This window comes from Oryctolagus cuniculus, chromosome 15 (genome assembly GCF_051225735.1).
Source record: "Oryctolagus cuniculus isolate XC-2025 breed Fujian yellow rabbit chromosome 15, ASM5122573v1, whole genome shotgun sequence".
Lineage (NCBI taxonomy): Eukaryota > Metazoa > Chordata > Mammalia > Lagomorpha > Leporidae > Oryctolagus > Oryctolagus cuniculus.
Genome location: NC_142881.1, coordinates 29,422,055 through 29,444,887, shown reverse-complemented (window position 1 = coordinate 29,444,887; position 22,833 = coordinate 29,422,055). Strand labels below are relative to the sequence as shown.

Below are 22,833 nucleotides of genomic sequence, written 5' to 3'. Positions count from 1 at the left end.
GCTCCAGCTACTGACTCCAGCTTTCTGCCAATCCAAGTCCCTGAGAGGCAGCATGATGGCTCCAGTGATTGGATTCCTGCCACCCGGGTGGGGAACCATTCTTGGCTCTTGGCTCTTGGCTGTAGCACTGGCCTAGCCCTGGGAATTGCCAGATTTTGGGGAGTGAACTGGTAAATAGGAGCCCTGTCTCTCTCTCTCTCTCTCTCTTTCTGCCTCTCAAACATACAAACAAAAAAAAAACCTTACAAAATGTTCTGAGTTTGTGGAAAAACTGGAATAAAAGATATTTTATGTAAATAAAAAAAGAGTGCTATGAGAGGGCCTGCTGGCTTCAAGACAACATCCGTGTGGTGACAGAGCACTGTGAAAGCACCACACGACTCAGCCCCTGCCTTCTCCCTCTCGGGCTTTTACCTCAGCTCTGAGAAACACAAGAGCTCAAGTGAAATGGGATCCTTCATCTCTGAAGAATTGAGTTCTCCACCTTCTGGCTGAACCAAGCTTTTACACATAGAAGCATTAGCGCCCGAAGCTGAAAAGACTTGTAAACATGGTGAAATCTTATTAATGATAATTCAGAGTCATGATGCCTAGTCTGTGGAAAGTCCCACAAAAACAGTAGAGCATTTAAAGAAGTGCATTTAAAAATGAAGGATCTTGCATTTGGCCTAGCAGTTAGGACATTCTTGTCTCACATCAGAATGCCTGGGTTTGATGCTGATCTCCAGCTCCTGACTCCAGCTTCCTGCTTGTCTAGACCCTGGAAGGCAGCAGGTGATGGCTCAAGTAATTGGGTTCCTACCACCATGTGGGAAACCTGGATTGTGTTCCTGCTTCCAACTTCAGCTCCTCAGCCATTGCAGGCATTTGGGTAGTGAAGCAGCAGATGGGCGCTCGCTCGCTCTCTCTCTGCCACTGAAATAATATTTTTTTAAAGTGAAGAATCTTGGATTAGACTCACCTATGGATACCTATTGATATGCAGGAGTTTCTTAAAAAATTGTCTCTTTAAAAGACTCTATGAAAGGCAAATGAAAAGTTTAAGGGTCTAGCTGATTCAAAAAAAAACACTCACTTTTTTTTTGTCTATTTACTACCTTATCTGAAGTCAAAAGGATGGCTGTATAAAGTGTTTATAAATATTAGGCCCCAACTCGAGATATGGTTCTTTTTCAGAATTATCCATGCTAATTCCAGGCAGGCATGGAAAATGCTTGTCTGCCCTGATCTCAGTCATTCAGGTGAGAAACAGAAGCTCAACTGAAAAGCTATTGTTCTCCAACACAAGACTTGCAGGCATTCTACCAGTTTGGCGAGGCTCATCTGCGTACCATCTTGTGAAGTTGTGTAGTGAATTTCTGTGCTTTTGTGTTGCTGTGGCATCATTTCTGAGCTGCCTCGGTTTCTCACTGGCTCCTAATTTTCTTGATCCCGCCTCTCCTAGGGAATAGCCAGCTTGATAGGATGGCAAGGGCAGGGTTAGAGTTTATAGCCACTTTCCAGAGAGAAACCCCAAGAGCAGTTAGAAGGAAAGGCATCAGATTCAGTTTTAGCAGAAATGAACGTTTGTCTACCCAGATGAGCTTTGGAAACATTTGGACCTGAGGTTTAGACCATAGCCTCTAGAAAGCTGACCTCTGATAATAGGCAACATGCCTTAATCTCTTTTGTGAAGAAAACTTGCATTCTTTTTCCATGCTTTTGAGACTCCATTTTCCACCAAAGCATCAACACATTGGAAATGCAAATTTAGAGTGACCTCGTAATAATTGCTTAGGAAAATAGAAGAGGAAATTGAAAGATTGATAGGCTGAAAGGGGAATGGAAACTATTTGGAAAGTGGCAAATGAAAACTGCAGCTCTGCTTCTGCCTGTGTGTTTTTGTCTGTATACACGTACATTATATGTCAAGTATATGTGACATTTTCCTACCTTGGATGATAATGGCAAAATTCAAAAAGAGCTCCATTTAACTGCCTTACAGAAATTAAAACACTTAAATGAGTAGTCTCAGAAACTAACTTAAATGCCTTTTTATTTAGTTCATGTAATCTGACATAATCTTTGGAAAAAAAAGCTAGTTTTAAAATTTTTGATAAAATAAAAATAGAAATGTCTCTAGAGTTGTCAGCATTAATTGTAATGCTAGCATACATTTCTTAACCTAGATTTACTAGTCAAACAAGTTGTTATCTCATAAATATTTAAGTTGATAAAACTATAGCTCCAACCCACGAGCAGAATACACAGTGCAAATAGTTACTCAGTGCATGTCAGTCGTTCAAGTAGTAAGATGGGGGACACCATGTTAAGCTTTGGTTCCCTTGTTTCTGTGCATTTTTGACACTTGCCTGATTTGTCAAAAAATAACCTAACGAGTGAGTGTTTGGTGCAGCAGTTGAGACCTCATGTGGGATGCCCACAATACCATATCAGAGTGCCTGGGTTTGAGTCCCAGCTCCACTTCCAATTCCAGCTTCTTGCTTATGTGCAATCTGGGAGGCAGCAGGTAATGATTCAAATATTTGGGTCCCTGCCACCCCGTAGGACACTTGGAATGAGTTCCCAGCTCCCAGTTTCAGTCTGGCCAAGCCCTGGTTATTGTGGGCATTTGGGGAGTGAACCAGCATATAAGATCCCTACCCCCATTCAAATAAATAAATAAGAAAATAAAAGGCAGAACTTTCTGGAAAAATGTTTTTAAGAAATAAAATAGTTTAAGATGATGGTTTGTTTTCCATCAAATAATTTCCATCAAATAATATTTCCATCAAATAATTCAAACACAATGGTGAAGGATGAAAGACTCATAGAATGGCAGATGTCCTAAACAGCACTCTAGCCTCAGAATCAGCCCTTAAGGCATTCGGATCTGGCTGAAGAGCCCATGAGAGTATTTTAGGCATGGAAAGCCAAGACACTCTGGCAAAAAAAAAAAAAAAAAAAAAAAAAAAAAAAAAAAAACCTACCTAAATGAAAGATCTCTGCGAGAGATCCCAGTAGAAAGAATGGGCCATCAAAGAAGGAGGTACCTTTCTCTGAAGGGAGGAGTGAACCTCCACTTTGACTATGACCTTGTCTAAATAAGATCGAAGTTGGCGAACTCAAAAGGCTTCCATAGCCTTGGCAACTCATGACAAGAGCATAGGGAGATTACTGACGCCATAAACAAGAGTGTCAATTTGTTAAGTCAACAACAGGAGTCACTGTGTACTTACTCCTCATGTAGGATCTCTGTCCTTAATGTGTTGTTCAATGTAAATTAATGCTATAATTAGTGTGAGTTCAAACTGTTGAAATCTTTACTTAATATATACTAAATTGATCTTCTGTATATAAAGATAATTGAAAATGAATCTTGATGTGAATGGAAGGGGAGAGGGAGCGGGAAAGGAGAGGGTTGCGGGCGGGAGGGAAGTTATGGGGGGGGGGGGGAAGCCATTGTGATCCATAAGCTGTGCTTTGGAAATTTATATTTGCTAAATAAAAGTTACAAAAATGAAGTTTTCATCATTCCAAATACCTTTTCAGCAACTAAGAATATTGAAGTTATGTGTGAAGTCTAGTAATAGATACCCATGAAATGTCTGAGTCATTTCTAAGCAAGTTAAAATAATAAAACATTAAATGCTAATTATTAGTTTATATGTATCTTGGCATCTTGTTTTTAAAAGGTATAGATTAGCTAAATATATTTGGATCTGTTACTACAAATGAAAAATTAAGGTAATACATGCCTTTAGAAATTATGAAATGACAAGTGCGCAGATAAAATACATTTACAATGCTTGATAGTTTTCACTAGAAATAAAGTTACAGAGCATAAAATGTTCTAACTAATATGAAGTATCATAAAACCAGAAATAATAAGGGAAACAACTCCAAATGCAAGAAAAATAAGACATGTTTTGGTAAGAGAAACCTATGTGAAATATGTGATTTCATTAAGGGAAAAACAGTGATTTTTGTCCTCGAATTGAATACCTGGCTATTCCAATTTGAGAAAGAGGAAAAGTATAGGACAAATAACTGAAAGAATATAAGAAGATTGTAGAGGACTTGCGTTAAAAAAGAATTTTTTGTTTGATCAAGCTGACTAAAATTGGAGGGGAATTATTTTTACATTTTTTAAAAGATTGTATATCAATAACAAAAACACACTGAGGTAAAACTAGAATTCATTGTGCTCTTAATAAGATATGGGGAAAGGTCTGTCTTTACCTTTTAGGTAATTGGCCTAAAAAACAAAGATTCTCAATTATCAAAGGAATTTCTTGTGTTCTTAGGTCCTTGATTACTTAAGAAAAGTGAGTTGTCTCAATATTGAAAGAGTTAAGCTTTTATTCACACCTATATCACTTTTGGAATTTGCCTTTAAAATCTTTTATTGTCACTTTGACTAAATAGATAATCAGGGTCATTTAAAATCTTTCAACACTTTTGAAAAACTTCTCAAATTCTGAATGAGGCTTTCAGACCTTAAATTATTGGAATTCTTGAGATGGGTCTGTGGAAAGCCTTGAAGGATATGTCTCATCTTGTAATAGGTAGATATTAAACTAATTTTGGCTTATTGAGTATTCAAATTATGTGGGAAAAATTGTCGAATAAGTGACAGTAAGTATTCTTTAAGTTATATTTATGGGGCTGGCACTGTGACACAGCAGGTTAGTGCCCTGGTCTGAAGCACCAGCATCCCATGTGGGCGCCGGTTTGAGACCCGGCTGCTCCACTTCTGATCCAGCTCTCTGCTATGGCCTGGGAAAGCAGTGGAGGACGGTCCAAGTCCTTGGACCCCTGTACCTGGCTCCTGGCTTCAGATCAGCGCAGCTCCGGCCATTGCAGCCAATTGGGGAGTGAACCATCAGATGGAAGACTTCTCTCTCTCTTTCTCTCTCTCTCTCCTTCTCCTCTCTCTGTGTAACTCTGACTTTCAAATAAATAATTAATCTTTAAAAAAAAAGTTATATTTATGGGGCCAGCGCTGTGACCGCCGCCTCTAGTGCCGGCATCCCATATGAGCACCAGTTCAAGTGCTGGCTACTCCACTTCCAATCCAGCTCTCTGCTGTAGCCTGGGAAAGCAGTGGAAGATGACCCAAGTCCTTGGGCCCCTGCACCCGTATGGGAGACCCAGAAGAAGCTTCTGGCTCCTGGCTTCGGATTGGTGCAGATCTGGCCATTGTGGCCAATTGTGGTGTGAACCAAAGGATGGAAGACCTCATTCTCTCTCTCTCTGCCTCTCCTCTCTCTGTGGAACTCTTTCAAGTAAATAAATAAATATTTTTAAAAGTTATATTTATAGATATGTTATTGATACAAGTATTCTAAAACTTGTATGAGGTTTCCAGAAATATAATGTTACAAGTCATAATTTCAGTTATTATTAAATTTAAAAAGTCGTGTGTCTTAAGAAATAACCGAACTTCTTTGCTACTTCTTATCCAATTTTTAAGTATGACCATTCTAAGTTTTGTTACCTATAGTTGTTGCTTTGATTCTTCTCCAAAAGTGTTTGCAATCAGCTACAGTTCAAAATTGTTTCTTCAAGGAAATTCATGGAAAAGACTGAAATATAGGTTTCTGATAACTTTAAGTGTATAAACCACTGGACTGGGTAAGAATTTCCAGAAACCTAATGAAGAAACTGATAACTTCATGAAACTCCTAACCAAGATTAAGCAGAACAAGGATTAATTAAATGTTACTGGATAAACTGATTAGGATAGTTTTTTTTTTTTTTTTTGTTTGTTTGTTTGTTTTTTGGACAGGCAGAGTGGACAGTGAGAGAGAGAGACAGAGAGAAAGGTCTTCCTTTGCCGTTGGTTCACCCTCCAATGGCCGCCGCGGCCGGCGCGCTGCGGCCGGTGCACCGCGCTGATCCGATGGCAGGAGCCAGGAGCCAGGTGCTTTTCCTGGTCTCCCATGGGGTGCAGGGCCCAAGCACCTGGGCCATCCTCCACTGCACTCCCTGGCCACAGCAGAGAGCTGGCCTGGAAGAGGGGCAACCGGGACAGAATCCGGCGCCCCAACCGGGACTAGAACCCGGTGTGCCGGCGCCGCTAGGCGGAGGATTAGCCTAGTGAGCCGCGGCGCCGGCCATAGTTTTTTATTTGAATTGATTTTTTATTTGAATTTTGCCAATCCTTTACATGTTTTATTTTTCAAACTAAAGATAATTTTTCTTTTAAATTATCTATAGCTTACAGCAATTGCTAAAGTATACTTTTGTGAAAAAAAATGGAAATATTTTTCTCTATACCTGAACCCTTCAGAATTCAGAAACTAACCAACTTATTTTAATATGGTTATTTGCATAGGCTCAATAAGTATCTGCTCTTTATAACAGGTATAATTGGAAATACTGGTTTTGTTACTAAAGCTTAAACTGGGATGTCATATTTGCAGATATCTATAGACTGAATCTCTGTGTGTGCTGCAAAGGCTGAAGTCTGCCTTGATTGGACTTCTTGGCCTTGAGAAGTTTTCAGAAGTCCCGTTTGAGATTCCTATCAAAATTCCCAGCAAAGCAAAATTTTAAAAAAGCTTATGTGGTCAAGCAGTATTCTTGCACTTGTATATAAATAATCAGACCATCTTTGATGAGACTAAACTTATTTTGTAAACAGATGAGTGTGGCTCTATTTTTGGTAGAGCAACCAATGAAGAGAAAAGAAAGGCATTTTGAAGAAAAACTATAGTATGTCTGTTACAGCATTGTTCATTGTTCTTTAGGATTCTCCAGTCTAGTTTTCTCCTATGAAATCACTAAGAACAAGAGCTGCTCTGGTCCCGAAGTGCTATAAGCTGGTGCTGGACAACTTGAGGTAAATGTCAACAGACAGCCCTCGTGCCTGATGTGTGAGCCATGTAGAGTATTCACTAAAATACCCATGGCACCAGGATGAGAAGGTAATGACTTTCTGCTATGGTTAGCTTTTCCCTAGACACTGCAGTAAGATTCTCCATCTTAATAAGACTCTTAATGCTCTTCATTTTTCCTTGCTTATGCCCACCTCTTTTCATTTGCCAGGACCGTGCTGTAATCAGTACCTGCTGTGGCAACATAACGGAGTGTTGGATCATTCATGTCAGACTCAAGTCTTTCCACGTCCTGAGAGATAGATCCTTTAATCCGCCCAGTGGCTACCTTTAGCAACATCCCTAATGCAACTGTTGTTCACTTTGCACTAGTAGTCCATTTTATAGTGTGAGACTTCAAAACCCACTTGTTCCCACTCCTGTTTTAATGAAACCCAGTCATGATGTGCTAGATAATAGAATCAATACACGCTATTCGAAGAGAAAGGAGTCTGCACTTGCTGTCACTTCTTATTGCGAATAGATAAACACATAGGTATTGTAGACTCGGTTGCAAAAAATTAAACAGGATGCTTGGTTACAGTGGGTAGCCTCCTCATCTGGCTCATTCTTTGATATGTTCTATTTTAGCTGATTTGGTTCATAGTGACCCTGGCTAATAAATGAGCTCCAGACTCCTCTTTATAAGCATAATAGTAGTTTCTCTGGAGCACTTTTTTCTCTGAAGAGTTTCAAATGTTTGTATGCAGCCATCTGTTGAAATGTCAGATGGTCTCTAGCTAAAATGGCAAGAGCTCAAAGAAATGCATGATCATGAGGACACTGTAACCTATGAATGTTGAGAATGGAAGTCCAAAATGGTAGTACCGGAGAGTAGTGCAAATGCCCTGAGTTTTGGACACAGTGTCACTTGAGTGAGAGCCTGACGGGAGCAGAGCAAGGGACTATAAAGCAGCAATTATGGGAGACCATTGTTTTGGACAGAGCTCTCCTGCATTAGGCTCCAACAAATCTGACCAAGCAAAAATGGAGGCACACATGCTTTAAATGTCACATAATCAAATCAGAATTTTAAGGAAGCAGAAAGATCCCCAAACAGAGCACTTTTCTCCTGGAAACAGTAGATTGCAGTCTGTTGAATCAGTAACAAGGAAGTCCTTTCTGCTTTAACTCCTACAAAAACAGTAACCTGAAGTAATCTGTTAGCCAGTCAGCTTTTATATTATTATTATTGTTCTTATTCTGTTTTCTTGTTCCAAGCTTAAAAAGCCCACTGTCTTGCTATTGGCCAAAGATTTTATTCTATTTTTGGGGAATGGAAGTTACTCTATCCCTTAAGTGAAATAAGAGCCCATTCCATCTATAAGGAAAATTGTCATAATTTTTTAAAAACAGATTAAGAAACAACAGTTGGGAATCAAGTTCCCAAAGTACAAAATCTGCAACTGAAACAGGATGGCCCAGTCCTTCCAGGAGCTCTGGGTCCTGCCCTCCACCTACCAGTCCGCTGGAGGCTCTCTCCCAGCCAGGGTGCGGGGCCATCGCTTGGGAGCTCACCTTCTCCTGCAGCAAGTGGGCCGGCATCTTGGCTCTCAGGTGCTGGGCTCACTTTCCCAAGGCTGAGACTGCAGAACTGAGTTCGGGACCCCTGTCAGGACAGAAGTAGACTTCTGTTCTGCAGCCCGCTCGTGCGCAGCAATTCGCAGCAATGCACTCGGAACCCTTCTCTGCCTGGCACGCGCGGTGGTGCGGTGGCTGGGCCCAACCCTGCTGTGGTGGATCTCCCTGCGCTGGGGATTTAAAGGCCAGAGCTGGCAGTGGGTGACCCTGTCGCGATTTCCTCAGACACCTTGTATGAGCTGCCAACAAGGGTCAAGGTGCACAGAACTGGCTGGCTCAGGCAGCCTCGCGTGAAGGTGAGGGCGGGACAAGGGAGGAGACAGAAAGCTGAGGCGGACATCGACCAAGACAGGACTTAGGGATGCTGCAGACACCATCACCCACGGCCCTGGCCCCTGCCCCAGCCTCTGCCCCTGGGGAAATGCTAATGAGGCTTCAGTACACTCTGGCGCGTCATTGGCCGAAGGGAATTTGGTGCCACCTCGGCCGCCGTTGCCATTGGCTCCGCGCAATCTGCTGTTCCCCCTCGCCGCCTGCGCCGCGCTCCCCCTCCCCTGCTTTTCTCCTTCTTGGCCCCTTCCAGCAACCGACCGACCCGACCGCTGGGACTCAGCCCGGCACCCCGCGGCTTCCGAGGCATTCGGAAGCTTTCTCTCTTGCAAGATGGAGAGCATCGAGTTCTACAATGGGGGTGGGTCAGAGCCCAGGACCCTTGCGGCCCCTCGAATGGTTGGGTCGGGGAGGTGCGCGGGAAGTACCCAGGAAGAGCCGAGGCGCCCACTGCTCCCTGCTTCCCATTCAGCCTTCCCATTCCCCAGGCGCTGGGGAAGATACGCTTGGGGGAAAGACGCTCGCCCATAGGCTGCTGCCACTAAGCGTCACTCCACAGCTAGTTCGGGGACTTGGTGCTGGGGTGGGGGTTGGGGGAAGGGGTTCGGGCCCGCCCACCACTGTGACAAGGTCCTCAGAGCCCAGAGAGCCGGCGCACCTCCAAAGCCCGGCACTGAGACCCGCGCTGCCTCTGTGCTTCTGTACGCAATACGCCGGCACTGTGGGGCAGGCGCCTCCCCGAGCCACCCAACAACTGTGCAGGACTTGTTGGAACACCTTCAGCTTGTCCGGGGAATGTTGGGCGCCTCTTCCTGGAGACAGGCAGGACGCCCAGTCGCGGGACCGCCCAGCAGCAGGGGAGAGGACTGGGTGTGGAATGAGAGGAGCCTGCAGGTCTTGGGAGATTTTGTTGCAGCCCCCCGTGACTCCGTGAGATGGGCTCTCCCTGAACCCACTGGAAAGAGAAGCCGTGGGCAGATCTCAGTGCAAGGTGTCTGGCGCGTAACAAATCTTCCCAGGCAGACGAATCAATTAATTCACAGGCTTTTATTGGGGTTCCGCTCCCGGGCGAGGTTCCCCGGTCCCAACAGAGCAACAGAGTGGGGGGCAGGGAAGTCGTGCGTCAGAGATTGGGAGAGCTCCTTTTATAGATTCAGGGCATGTGAGTTAAAGGTTGAGGCGGGTCTGATCCTCATTGGTTGACCTTTAGGCACCTGCAGGGACCTTGACAAGGACTTTTCTTCCCAGCAAGTACAGGTAGGAACTTTCCATTCCCGGAAGTGTAGGCCTTCCCTCCTTGCAGATCCCAAAGCTACCATCCCGACCTTTTTATGATAGGAAAGGGGGCGACGATGAGTCTCTCTGGCTACTTCCTGCTGACTGGGGACATTGTCTACAGGGGCCCACTGTGGGTATCTGGGGGTTCCGCAGGGACAGGCATGTATAGGTGGAAAAGCATCTGGTTGACTGCCTGGTTGCTGAAGGCCTTGGTTCATTCCATTATCACCTGCTGTAAACACTTAAACAGACACTGTAGTATACAAGTCAGGGAGAGAATAGCAACCAATGATCCTAAGAGTGGCATTAACCAGGTAATGAAAGGATTTCATAGAGGAGAGGAAATGAGGGGGGGGGTCTCTGGACCCTTGTGAGGATTGTTTGATGGACGTGGTTTAAATCTGATCCCAGACAAGACTGGGCCACAGCAGAGAGCTGGATTGGAAGAGGAGCAACTGGGGCAGAATCCGGCACCCCAACCAGGACTAGAACCAGGGGTGCTGGCGCTGCAGGCAGAGGATTAGCCTAGTGATCTGCGGCGGCGCCCATGTGGCATATATTTTAACCTCCCCTGCTCTCTCCTTTATTAGCATGAAAAATCTAGAAATGCTAACACCTGCGGGGATGAATCTCCCCTCAGAGCAGTCAGTCGAGAGTATTTTCATTCTGTTTCTCTAACTGGGAGTTTGTTTCCATTTGGGGCAGAGGTCACCTCCTTTCTTGGGGCCCTGGTCACACTCTGACCCTCCAGTGACAATCATCAAAGCAGCACAGATCCGAATTCTAAGCTCATTACCTGGTCAAGCAAACTAGTGATGCAAGAGAGACAAACTCCCGCCAATTATGAAAGCAAATTTTTCATAGTCTTTACATACAAAAGGGCTTTTGCAGATTGATAAACATAACAAGCTCAGTATGAAAAAAAAGAACAAGAGAATCAAATAGGCACTTTATAAAAGAAGAAAATATAGATGGCAAAGAAGTACTTAAGTGGCCAGTGCTGTGGCATAGTTGGTTTAGCCTCTGCCTGTGGCACTCGCATCCCGTTTGTGTACTGGTTCAAGTCCCACCTGCTCCACTTCCAATCCAGTTCTCTGCTAATGGTTTGGAAAAGCAATGGAGGATGGCCCAAGTCCTTGGGCCTCTGCACCCACGTGGGAGACCTGGATGAAGCTCATGGCTCCTGCCTTCAAACTGGCCCAGCTCCAGCCATTGTAGCCATTTGGGGAGTGAAAACAGGTGGAAGACCTCTCTCTCTCTCTCTATAACTCTGCCTCTCAAATAAGTAAATAAATATTTAAGAAATACTTGAAAAATTAAATTTTACCAAGTATTAAAGAAGAAATATATAATTGTTCACTATTAAAGATGAAAATAGTAGGGTGAGATTAGATAATCATTCTTTAAATTGCTGGTAGGAAGATAAAATAACTCACACACACAGTCTCCATCCCATTATAATGCTAAAAAATAATGTAATTAAGTATACTACAAAATTTACAGGACGAACTGATACAGTCATATCAGATACACTGCAAAAATATTTCACAATGTATATTGCATACATGTATATTTAATGCAGCCAACAGAAACAAAATATTAAGAAGTGTTTCTAATGACATAGGAAAGTGTTCATGCTGTAGTGATGTACATAATTAGGATATAAACTTATTTATTTATGCAATCTTGACAACATAAAGCAATATTAGAAAAGGGAGGAGGGAAGAAATATTGGACATCCTAAACATAGTCACTGAACTTCGATTTTCTCTTCTGTGGATTGGGAATAATGATACATGTTTTTGAGGTTATTGCCAGTATTAAATAATGTATCATGGTATTTGTACACTGTAACATAGTAAGTTGAAGTTGTTATTTCATTTACATCCAGGCTCCTGAATTTTGATAGTCATGATTTTACTCTGAACACCCTGTTTTACCCCAAATTCTCACCTGTTTAGTATAACTTATACTTTCCTGTTCTTGCAATCTTGCTGATTTCTACCCTTGATCTTAGCAAAACCCCAAGGAAAGATAACTCTTGCTATCGTTCCATCTCCTCAAGCCTTTCTTCCACTCAACTCTCCCTATCAAAATATTACAACCTAGCAGTTCCAATCCTGGGTATATGAAAAAGCTTGTCTACACAAGAAACGTTTGTGTGAATATTCATAATATTATTTGTAAGGGCCAAAAAGTGGAAGCAACCCAAACATCTCTCCATTGACTAATGGGTAAACAAGATGCAATACTATTTTCATTTAAAAAAATAAGGAAGTACTAGCATATATGACAACATAAATGAACCTTGAAAATATAATTGTAAGTGGAAGAAGCCAGTAACAAAGGACCACATACTGTACAATTCCACTCACAGGAAATGTCCAAAATAAGCGATAGAGAGAAAGAACGTTGGCGGTTTCCCAGGAATGGAGGAGGTGGATTGGAGGGAGATGGCTAGAGAGTGTACCATTTCAGGGGGTAGGTCATGAAATTGTTCCAAAATCAGTGGTGATGACAGATGCATGATCTTGTGAATACACCAACAGCCGTTGTATTTTATAAAAGCCATTTAATCGTGTGATTTAAATGGTTGAATTTTACAATATGTAAGTTACAGCTCAGTAAAACTTTCTTCCAGACATTATCACTTGAGATTCTTCAGATCCAAGATTAAGGTGTTATCTTGCTCAAGTAAACAGGCACGCTGAGACACGTTGTGGTCCAAGCAGCCGTGATGCAGTACACTGGGCGAGGTGCCAGAGCTGTAGAAACTGCCCTCGCAACCCTAAACCTCTCAGGCTTCCCAGGACAGAGGGCGGTGTGGGAAAGGGATGGAAGCCAGCCTTGGCACCTGGCCCACAGCTGGCCAAGCCAGTTCTTTGTGCCTAGAGAACACAGCAGTGGGCCTTCCAGGTTAAGGGCCCTTCTCTTGTCCGGTGGTCCATGCTGAGTCATAGGCAGCAGGCCCCTCTGCCCTTCTGGAAGCCTGCCTGTCTGGGCACCACTGACATCAGAGGAGCTGGAGTGATGCGGTGCCCTCACTCCCACCCCCTGGGCACATTAGTTCATTCAGCAGATGTTCTGATGCAGGCACGTGCCCAGGCTCAGTGGTGCAGACACAGTCTTTGGAGATCCTAACCTTGGGCAGCTCATGGTACTAGAGGAGATCTTGATGTCTGTATATGACAGAGCTCAGGACAGCGTACTGGAGACTCAGGAAAGGCATGGGTCAGACCACATTGGGAGAAGCAGGGAAGACTTCCTGGAAGAGATGCTGGTGATCAGACTCCTGGGTCAGTAGAGGTACATATGGAAGAGGGCTGTTGACAAGGTCAGAGGCTCTGAGAATGGGAAGAGATGCTAACTGGCCTTGGATATGACTCCTCCTGGGCCCCAGGCTAGAGAGATGGTGCCACAGGTCCTCTGCTATGTGGTCTTTATGTAGAAGGCACCTAAGCACTCCCCCAGCTAAGCTCCTGTCTGATCAGTATCTGTAGAGCCTTGACTTCCCTCTCACTCCAGCCCTCTTTTGTCTGCAGAACTGCGAGTATACATGTGTGCACCTGTGCGCATGGTGCGTGTCTCTATGTGTGTGTACACCCACTCATGTGCACCATGTTTGCATGCACAGACATGAGTATACTTGAAAAAGTTCATGGAAAATTGAATTACAATATAAATTTATTACCGTGTAAAATTTTTTTAATATTGATTTATTTGAAAGGCAGAATTACAGAGAGGTAGATACAGAGAGAAGAATATATATATTCATATATATATGAATATATAATATAATGAACCTCGGCTGGTTCCTTCCATAAATGGCCACAACAGCCAGAGCTGGGCTGATCTGAACCCAGGAGCCAGGAGCTTCTTACAGGTCTCCCCAGTATAGGAGGTGAGGTACAGCAGCCCAAGCACTTGGGCCATCTTCCACTGCCTTTCCGGGCCATGAGCAGGGAACTGGATCAGAACTGGAGCAGCCAGGACTTCAACTGGTGTCCATAGGGGATGCTAGCGCTGCAGGTGGCAGCTTTACCCACTATGTCACAGCGCTGGCCCAAGCACAAAAAAATAATTAAAATCCATCCATATAAGGGGTCTTCAAAAAGTTCACAGAAGCATCATTATTATGAAAAATTTTGCTTAGATTTCAAAACTTTTGTGCAACAAAATAAACTATTTTATTCCATGTTTCATGAGCATTTTGAAGTACCTTGGCTGTGTGCTAGAGGAGAAACCTTTACTGAGTCATTAGGGAACTGGGAACTAGAAGTTGTGCAGGTCACATAGTGATTGTGACCAGGAAGAGTTAATGGTTCAGGGTCAGAGTGTGAAATATGTTGACTGACCCTAGGGCAGGTGAGACAGGGGGCAAAGGGCTTAGGGTCAGGGCCAGGGCTGCAGATTCCACTTAAAGACTGGGCAGATGAGACCTGGACATACAGATGACAAGACCAGGGCCAGAGTTAAAGGTATCTGAGGTGGCCTCACCTTGCACAGACGGCTCTTCCAGACCACAAGCCACTCCCTCCCTCCTCTGGAGTCAGCATGGGAACTTCGCACCCCACTCCCAAAGCCAACCCCTCACCTGAGCATGCCCTCATCGAGGGAGGACACACAGCGGGCAAAGGAACCCAGGGCCACCGATAGCAAAGCAATGAGCCAGGAGGGAAGGCTTTCTTCCCTGACAGCTTCTGAGTAAGGTGGGGACGTGGGAGCCTGGCCTTTGTGGTCACAGCCAGGAGTACCCCCCACTGGCACCCTGCAGCTGCCTTCCAGAGTGCCTGTAGGGAGAGAGGGACCCAGCCATTCCTGCCCTTCCCCCTCCCTCTGGCTTCCTTCCTCCCCTCGCCCTCTCCACAAGGCTCCCCCTACAAAGCAAACTTCCCTGAGTCCAGCAGGCCATGGGCACCAGGGCAATGCAGGCAGCTAGCCCACTTGCCCTGCCTTCCCTCTGCCTGACAGTAACCTCTCCCACCCTGATGTCACCCTGGCTTTGCAGGGACACAGCAGCCAAGCCATGAGGTCCAGAGGGCAGCTGGCTGTGTGCAAAACCAAGCACTCCCCAGAGAGAGCTCCTCCCAGCCAAGGGCCTGTGTCTCTCCCAAGCTGGGTCTGGGCGCCACCAGATCCATCTGGGGACTGAGTGTTGACAGAACCTCCCCCACCCCCACCTCGTGCAAGTAACAAGTCCAGCTCTTCTCTGCGGGGGCCCAGGTTGTGGTGTCAGCCCCAGGAGCACACAGATTCCTAAGAGCAACAGGACAGAGCACCACAGGACACCCGTGGCCAGCACCTGGCAAGGGCAGAGATCAGCGTCCCATGAGAATGGGCTGGGAGGTGAGGGAAGGGGCAGGGGCCCTCCCCACAGAGCTGCCCTCCAATCAGGAAAGCAAGAGACTGGCCTGCAGACCTTCGTTTAAGGTTTGTTGTTGTTGTTTTTGGCGTCTACTTAGGTGACCTCTGCTAGCTGCTTGGACAATCAGTGGATCCTCATCTGCCTGTTTTCTCCTCTGCAAGACTCAGAAAGGTTGCAGCAGCCTTGGGTGATGGGGCGGGGCATGCAGTGAGGAGAGTGGCTCAGTACCCAGCTGCTGGCTGGTGTGCGCAGGTGCTTCCTACGTCTTGCCTAGTAAGTGGTCTGTCCACCACAGAACAAGCATGCAAAGCACAAAGCCCAAAGGACCCTCTCTGGGCCCTGTGTCTCCCTGTCCCACCACTAGCCATGCCTACCCCCACCCTGGCCCCACTCTAGGCTGAAGAAATCCTGAGAGCTGGGGTTCTGTCCACTGTACAGGGGAGAGATGGGAGGGTCAGATAGAGGCTTCTGCTTTCTGCTCTCCTCCTCAACCAACTCTCCTTCCCCATCTCTCCCTGCCCAAGAAGGACGAAGGAGACCCCCTGCCGGCCCTCGCCCTTGCCTTTGGCATCCGAGGCATAGATGAATGTCATCTTGGTGGATGCCCAGGCTACTTCTCCGCTGCCCCCACACCCGGGGTTGGCTAAATTCCCTGGTAAAGCCCAGGGTTATTTCCATCTCATTTCCCACAGGAACACTAGATTTGCTGTGCCTTCTGCTCCAAACATGGTCTTGCAGAATCCTTGGTTTCACCATGTCCTCTTTCAAGCGGCTGCCCCAGGCCTCCCAAGCCTGCTTTTGAGCCCAGGACCTGCCAGCAGGAGAGGAGCCAAGTCCAGAGCCCCAAACACAACAGGCCCCTCAGTGCCACCTCAATTCTCCCAGTTGTGGGTACAGAGACCCCAAGCGAGAGAGTGACTGGGCAGTCCCCAGGATGAGCCAGGTGCTTTTCCCCTAGAATTCCATTTCCCAAACCCCTGCTAACCCCAGAAATGCCACTTTCCTCCCTGCTCCCCAAGCGCTACCCTACCCAAGCACTCGGGGCCACCTGGCAGAGCTGCGGCTACCTGTCCCATAGCTTACTCTTGACTGAGACCAGGAGCTCGCCATCAGCTCTAGAGCCAGGGGAGGGGTTACCACGGAAACAGGGACCCCAGGGAAGGGATGGAGCCTGGTGCTGGCCAAGAGCTTCCTGCCAGGGCAGGCTGGTGCCTGGGCTGTGAGTCAGGGCTGAAACCAACACTCCCATAATCCCGTTCCCTCCTTCGTGACCTAGGGCTCAGATGTGAGGAGCCAAAGCAAGGCAAGGAAAAGGCAGGGCCAGGGCCTGGCGGGTGAGTGAGCTGGATTCACACAGGCGAGGGGGCACTGAGGCCCTTCCGGGGCTGGAGAGGTCGGTTCTATGGCCAGTGGGAGGAGGCGGGGCGGGGGGAGGGGGAGGAAATGACCAGAGGGAAGAGGGCTGAGGCTGCCCCCTCTCAAAGAAGTCATGGAGGCCATGAGAAGGAGACTGCCAGGCCTCCAGCCCCAGCGGAGCAATTGAGCACAGGCATTCACCTGGAGCTGCACTGCCCATGGCCACTCCCAGCCCAGGAGCAGCCCTGAGCTTTGCAAGCCCTGGGCTTGCTTACAATCCCATTCCTGAGGGACTTGGGACTCCCCCAGGGCTCTTTTGACTACTGGAGGTCTCTCCCCTCCTGTGGGGATCTCCAGTCAGCCACCCAACCTCCCTGCCTCGGGGGAGATGTTGGCTCTGCCAGCCTAGCTGGGCTCCCCGATGGGCTTTTCCTTGCACACAGGCCCAGCCTTGGTGTGTGCTCCTAGGAGGACCCCGGCTCACCCAGGAGGCTACCAGGCCTCTGGAAAGATGAAGCCCTGGCGGGTAGGACCTGCTCACAGGGCCAGAGCGGGGCCTTCAGAGGTTCCGGGAGAAGAGGGAAGGGGCCAGGAGGGAGGAGGGGAGATCAGTGGTCCCTGGACTGACAGGGACCCCGGAGTGCACCGCCCTCCAGAGTGGCCTCTGGCTTTCAGGAAAGAGCCCTCCCTCCCTACTGGCAGAGATTGGGCTGGGGGCCTGTTGCCCCCTGGTGGCCATGCGGGGCAGAACATCTTTGTGACCTCACCAGGAAGGGTGATTCAGGTGAAGGGAGGAGTGGAGAATTTCTTGTGGTGTTTGGGGTCCTCTCCCACCCCCACTTACAACACAAATAATGCGAATCCTGACCTCCAAGCCTAACCTCAGTATCTCCTCCTGTGAAGTCAGCAGCGTAGCTGTGCACATGTGCAAATGCGCCCAGGCCCAGTGCGCTGCACAGGGTGAGTGGAGGAGCTGTGCAGTACATGAACCCTACCTCAGCAGAGCCGAATTAAAATCAGCAGCATAAGAAGAGCTGGGAGGAACCGAGGGTTTTAGCTCATGAAGATGATGCTGGTTGATTCAGTTTCTTGGGACATTTCCAAACAGACAGGCAAGAAGGTCACACAGAAAGTACCCAGTGAATCCCTAGTAAATCACTTGTGCAGTTAATGGAGCCGTCTGCTCCATTGCCTGACCACCTGTCTCTTCATCTATCTGCCCCCACTCCCTCAAATGTGTGGACGTCTGTAGCCTCCGCACTGTCCACAGTCACCTGAGATAGTTGGGTCTAAACCTCCAAAGGCTTCTTCTACTCTATCAGAGCCGCCTTGACTTTGAGTAGCACCTGATACTGTCAGTCACGACTTCCCTTAACACCCTGCTCCTCTGACTTCTGTACCTTGAAAACCCTTGGTTTCTCTCTCTCGCTCTCTCTCTCTGTCTCTCTTTCTCTCCCACACACACACGCCCCTTTCTCTCTCTCATCTTCCCTTCCTTTATGGCTCTTCTTCCTTCCCCAACTCCTTAAGTTCTTTCCTCTCTTCACTCAAGTCTTCAGCAACTGCATCTGTTGCTTTAGCTACAAAAATCGCCTCCAGCAACAAGATCCTCACCTCACTCTTTGCAGTCTTTACTCCCCTCTCACGCTGTAGCCCACGTTGTCCAGGGTCCCTCTGGTTTTAGTCCTCTGATGTCCCATTAACACTTCTATTTAACTTATTTATTTTTATTATTTATTTGAAAGGCAGAGTTACAGAGAGCAGAGGTGGAGGGGATTGTGTCTTCCATCCACTGGTTCACTCCCCAAATGGCCACAATGGCCAGAGCTGGGCCAGTCTGAAGCCAGGAGCCATGAACTTCTTCTGGGTCTCACCTGTGGATGCAAGGGCCCAAGCACTTGGGCCATCTTCCACTGCTTTCCCAGGCCATAGCAGAGAGCTGGATCAGAAGTGCAGCAGCCAGGACACAAAATGGTACCCAAAGGGGATGCTGGCACCTCAGGTGGAGGCTTAGCTCACCGACTCATAGCACTGACTCCCTGTTAACTCTTTTCGATGCAAGTATTCCTAAAGAGGAATTTGTCACCCTCCTGCTGGCAACTGTTCCTCTCATCCTCTACCCCCCAACATCCTCACCACCACCACCAATTTCTGGCAAGACCCTTTTCCCGGCTGTCCAGTTTGAGGCCCTTGAGTCACCATGGAGTTCTCTGTGTCTGGCACCCTATGTCCAACTAGTTGCAAATCCCAGCAGGTTCTGCCTCTGGGCCACCTCACTTATCTTTCCCTTCAGTGCTAATTTCACCACCATAATTCCAGCTTTCGTGATCTCTCCCTGCACTTGCCTCCCATTTCCCTCCAAGGAGCCCATCTTCTTGTCCAACAGTTTCCCGTAAAGTGTCTCATTGATACTGCTCTGTCCTGAAGCTGTCCCTGTCTTTCTCTTCTCTGACGATGAGACTTCCGGCAGCTGAGGTCTTCCTGCTTTGCTCCAGCCCTCTCTGCAGGCTTGCTTCCTCTCCTGCCAACATGGGGCTGTTATTCCACACTGATACTTGGCGCTCCTCCCACCTGCCCTTGCTCATGCCACTTTCTCTGCAGAGCAAGGCAGAGGAGCCAAGGTCTCTGCAGTCACAGGCCTGGTTCTGAGGCCCGGTTTCACCGTAAGTTGTTTCCCTGATCCTCAAGGCCCTGACCTGTAAAGTGGAGATGATAAATCCTCCTAAGATTGAGAGTTCACTAAGATAATGCACTGCCAAGTGTGTGGCCCCTCGTGGTTAATAAATGGTAGCTGTCTTTATGTTTGTCTCCAAACACATTACCCATCTTTTGAAATCTGTGTCAGTGCCATTCCCTTCCAGACTCCCTTTGGGACCTTCCCACTTCCTGGCCCAGTCTTCCTCCTTCCGCTGCACCCTGTCAGCTGCTGCGCTTCTCCCTGGGACTGTTTTCGTACTTGCCACACAGTCCCGCCATATCCTTCCCCAGCTGCCGTCTCCAAGGAAGAAGTGATTAGCACGGTACACAAGCAGGGGATACAGCAATCAACTGCCCGATGACTTCCATATCAGGAAATGAGCGCCTTGGCTCCCTGCTGGAGAGGAAGACAGCAGCCAGGCCCTCTCTGAGTGAGATGAAAATGAGGCTCACGGCTTTAGGAACACAGCTACTGACACGTGGCTTTTAAAAGTAACTGTGTTTCTCAGAATATGAAAGTACTCAGATTTATTGTGGAAAACCCAGATGATCTGCAGTGTACCCAGGAGCAGGCATTGACGTAGCAGTTCCCAGCTGAGATGCCCCTGTTCCATACTGGAGCACGTGGGTGCGAGTTCAGGCTCTGCTCCCAGTTCCAGCTTCCTGCTAATGTGCGTCCTGGCAGGCCGGCGATTGACCAACTAGTTGGGTCCCTGACACCTATGTGGGAGACCCAGATGGAGTTCCAGCTCCCAGCTCTGAACAAGCCCAGCCCTGGCTATTGCAGCCATTTGGAGAGAGAACCAGAGGATTTAAAAATTTGGATTCTGTTATACCGGAATTGGGTATATCCCAGCATTTTCATCCAGTGTGCGAGGGGCATTTTCTCATGATACTAAATGTCATACAAAAATACTAATTTCCCAGGATGTCTGCGTGGCACGGGGAGTTATGCTGCCACTTGGCATGCTCACATCCCACAGCAGAGTCCCTGGGATCTGGTACTGCCTTCACCTCGGATCCAGCTTTCTGCTGCCGTGCCTGAGAGCAGATGACGGCTCAGGTACTTGGGTTCCTGCAACCAATGGGTTAGACCTGGAGGGAGTGTCTGGCTCCTGGCTTCAGCCTGATCCAGACCTAGCTGTTGCAGATATTTGGGGAACAAATCAGCAGATGGAAGATCTCTGTCTTTGTCTGTCTGTCCTTCTCTTATCACTCTGCCTTTTAAATAAATAAATAAATATTTTAAAAAATATTAATTTCCCCTCAGTAATTCATCATGTGAATATATCATAGCTTATTTTTTAAAAAGATTTATTTTTTTGAAAGTCAGAGTTACACACAGAGAGAAGGAGAGGCAGAAAGAGAGAGGTCTTCCATATACTGGTTCATTCCCCAGTTGGCCACAACAGCCGGAGCTGTACTGATCCAAAGCCAGGAGCCAGGAGCTTCCTCCGGGTCTCCCACTTACATCTTGGCCCAAGGACTTGGGCCATCTTCTATGCTTTCCCAGCCACAGCAGAGAGCTGGATCAGAAGTGGAGCAGCGGGGTCTCAAACCAGCACCCATATGGAATGCTGGCACTGCAGACAGCAGCTTAACCCACTACACCACAGCGCTGGCCCCAGTGTACCATAACTTATTTAATCTTTTCTACTGTTGAGTATTAAGCTTCCTTTTTTCAAAAACTGTTATCAGTAATGATGATGGAAATACCGGGATAGACTGATGGACTTGGGATTACATGACCAAGGGAATGAAGTGCAAATTCCCTCTTGCTTCTGAATTCCTCTTGAGGAAACTTTTTACCCATTTCTAGTTTCAATATCTACACAAGCTGTCTTATTCATGTTCACCTCCTTTCCCAACTTGAAAGACTAACCCATTTCAGGAATGAGGCCATGTTTGGGTTCCATGTCCTATGGAAAATGTCTGTGCATGGATTCCAACTCAGCTCAATTCCAGAGACCAAGAGAGCACATGAGCATGAGGGCTCAAGATCACTGGGAGTCTTACCATCCCTTACAAGTAGCCTAGCTTTCCTTTGCTTGGTCTTTTAATTTGGTCTGTTCCTCTGAGCTTATTAACAGTGAAATACTTTTGCATTTCAGACAGTCTAGTATGCTGCACAGATAAGAAATGATAGAGAACTTAACACAGAGTCATTCTTAGGTGTTTAAATCCAATTGAAAATTGATACCTGTTAAAAATAAGAGAGGGAGGAGATGTACAGTTTGTCACACATTCTCTCAGACTTACACCTAAGGGTAAAGCTAAAAACTTGCCATGGGACTACAAATCCCATTAAGTTGGCAGGTACCAATGCCATCTTACTAGTTAAAGTGATCAGCTTAAGTTCTTATGATCATAAAGATAGGATTAAGTGTCAAAGGGATCACATAAATAAGACCAAGTGTCTGCTATAATAATTGATAGAATTAAAAAGGAGAGAGTGATCCAACATGAGAAGCAGCCCACACAGCAGACTCAAAGAATGGCAAATGCCCTAAACATTGCTCTGGCCTCAGAATCAGCCTTAGGCATTCAGATCTGGCTAAAAACCCCATGAGAGCATTCCAGGCATGGAGAGCCAAGACACTATGGCAAAGAATAACCTACATGAACAATTTCTGTGAGTGAGAACCCGGTGTAAAGAAGGGGCCATAAGAGAAAGAGATACCTTTCTCTAAAGGGAGGAAAGAACTTCTATTTTGATTATGGCCTTGTCTAATGTCAGAGTTTGTGAACTCAAGAGGCTTCCATAGCCTTGGCAGCTCATGACAAGAGCCTCAGGTGATTACTGACGTCATAAATAAGAGTGTCAGCTGCTAAATCAACAACAGGAGTCACTGTGCACTTGCTCCCCATGTAGGATCTCTGTCCTTAATGTGTTGTACTATGAGAATTAATGGTAAAACTAGGCTTCAAATAGTACTTTACTTTGTGTGTCTGTATGGGTGCAAACTTAGTATAGAATTGATCTTCTATATATAAGATAATTAAAAATGAATCTTGGTGAACAGCAGGATGGGAGAGGGAGTAGGAGGTGGGACAGTTTGGGGGTGGGAGGGCAGGTATGAGGAGAAGAACCAAAATAATCCAAAAGTTGTACCTATGAAATTTATATTTATTAAATAAAAGCTTTCTATAACAAAAAAATGGTAGAGATAGAAATCATCACTCCATTTCTCACTGGTCTCAAGAAGTCAGCTCTCTGCCTGATATCTTCATAGCACCCTGTCTTTCTCCCATGTAGCCCTTTGTACAACAACAAATCCTAAATGACTTGCCTGAGTATTTACCCAGCACCTGTCTTCTCCACCAGCATGCATGCTCCACGACGCAGGCCATGACTGCTTGTTTGCT

At 46.6% G+C, this 22,833-nt stretch overlaps 1 protein-coding gene and 1 long non-coding RNA gene across 11 annotated transcripts in view; one reads left to right on the top strand and one right to left on the bottom strand.

Annotated features, from left to right (window-relative positions):
• Nucleotides 1-7,307, top strand: part of LOC149121944 (uncharacterized) — a 130,735-nt gene extending 123,428 nt beyond the window's left edge. For 4 of the 5 annotated variants that reach the window (XR_016222018.1, XR_016222013.1, XR_016222016.1 and 1 more), the window contains 2 exons: nucleotides 6,735-6,826; nucleotides 7,033-7,307. This is a non-coding gene — a long non-coding RNA (uncharacterized LOC149121944). Of the gene's footprint in view, nucleotides 1-6,734; nucleotides 6,912-7,032 lie in introns of all 5 variants that reach the window. The other variant, XR_016222014.1, reaches the window with a different exon arrangement.
• Nucleotides 1-22,833, bottom strand: part of LOC138843214 (stearoyl-CoA desaturase) — an 86,349-nt gene that overhangs the window by 16,805 nt on the left and 46,711 nt on the right. The window contains exons 1-2 of one of the 6 annotated variants that reach the window (XM_070057404.2): nucleotides 9,430-9,543; nucleotides 8,322-8,469 (exon numbers count right to left, since the gene is read on the bottom strand). The exons of 1 other annotated variant lie outside the window; for it this stretch is intronic. In XM_070057404.2, coding sequence (XP_069913505.2) covers nucleotides 8,322-8,405 — 84 coding nt within the window. In that variant the 5' untranslated portion in view covers nucleotides 8,406-8,469; nucleotides 9,430-9,543. Of the gene's footprint in view, nucleotides 1-8,321; nucleotides 8,470-9,199; nucleotides 9,236-9,429; nucleotides 9,544-22,833 lie in introns of those variants that run through there. 4 more of the 6 variants (XM_070057406.2, XM_070057407.2, XM_089314505.1 and 1 more) reach the window with 4 other exon arrangements.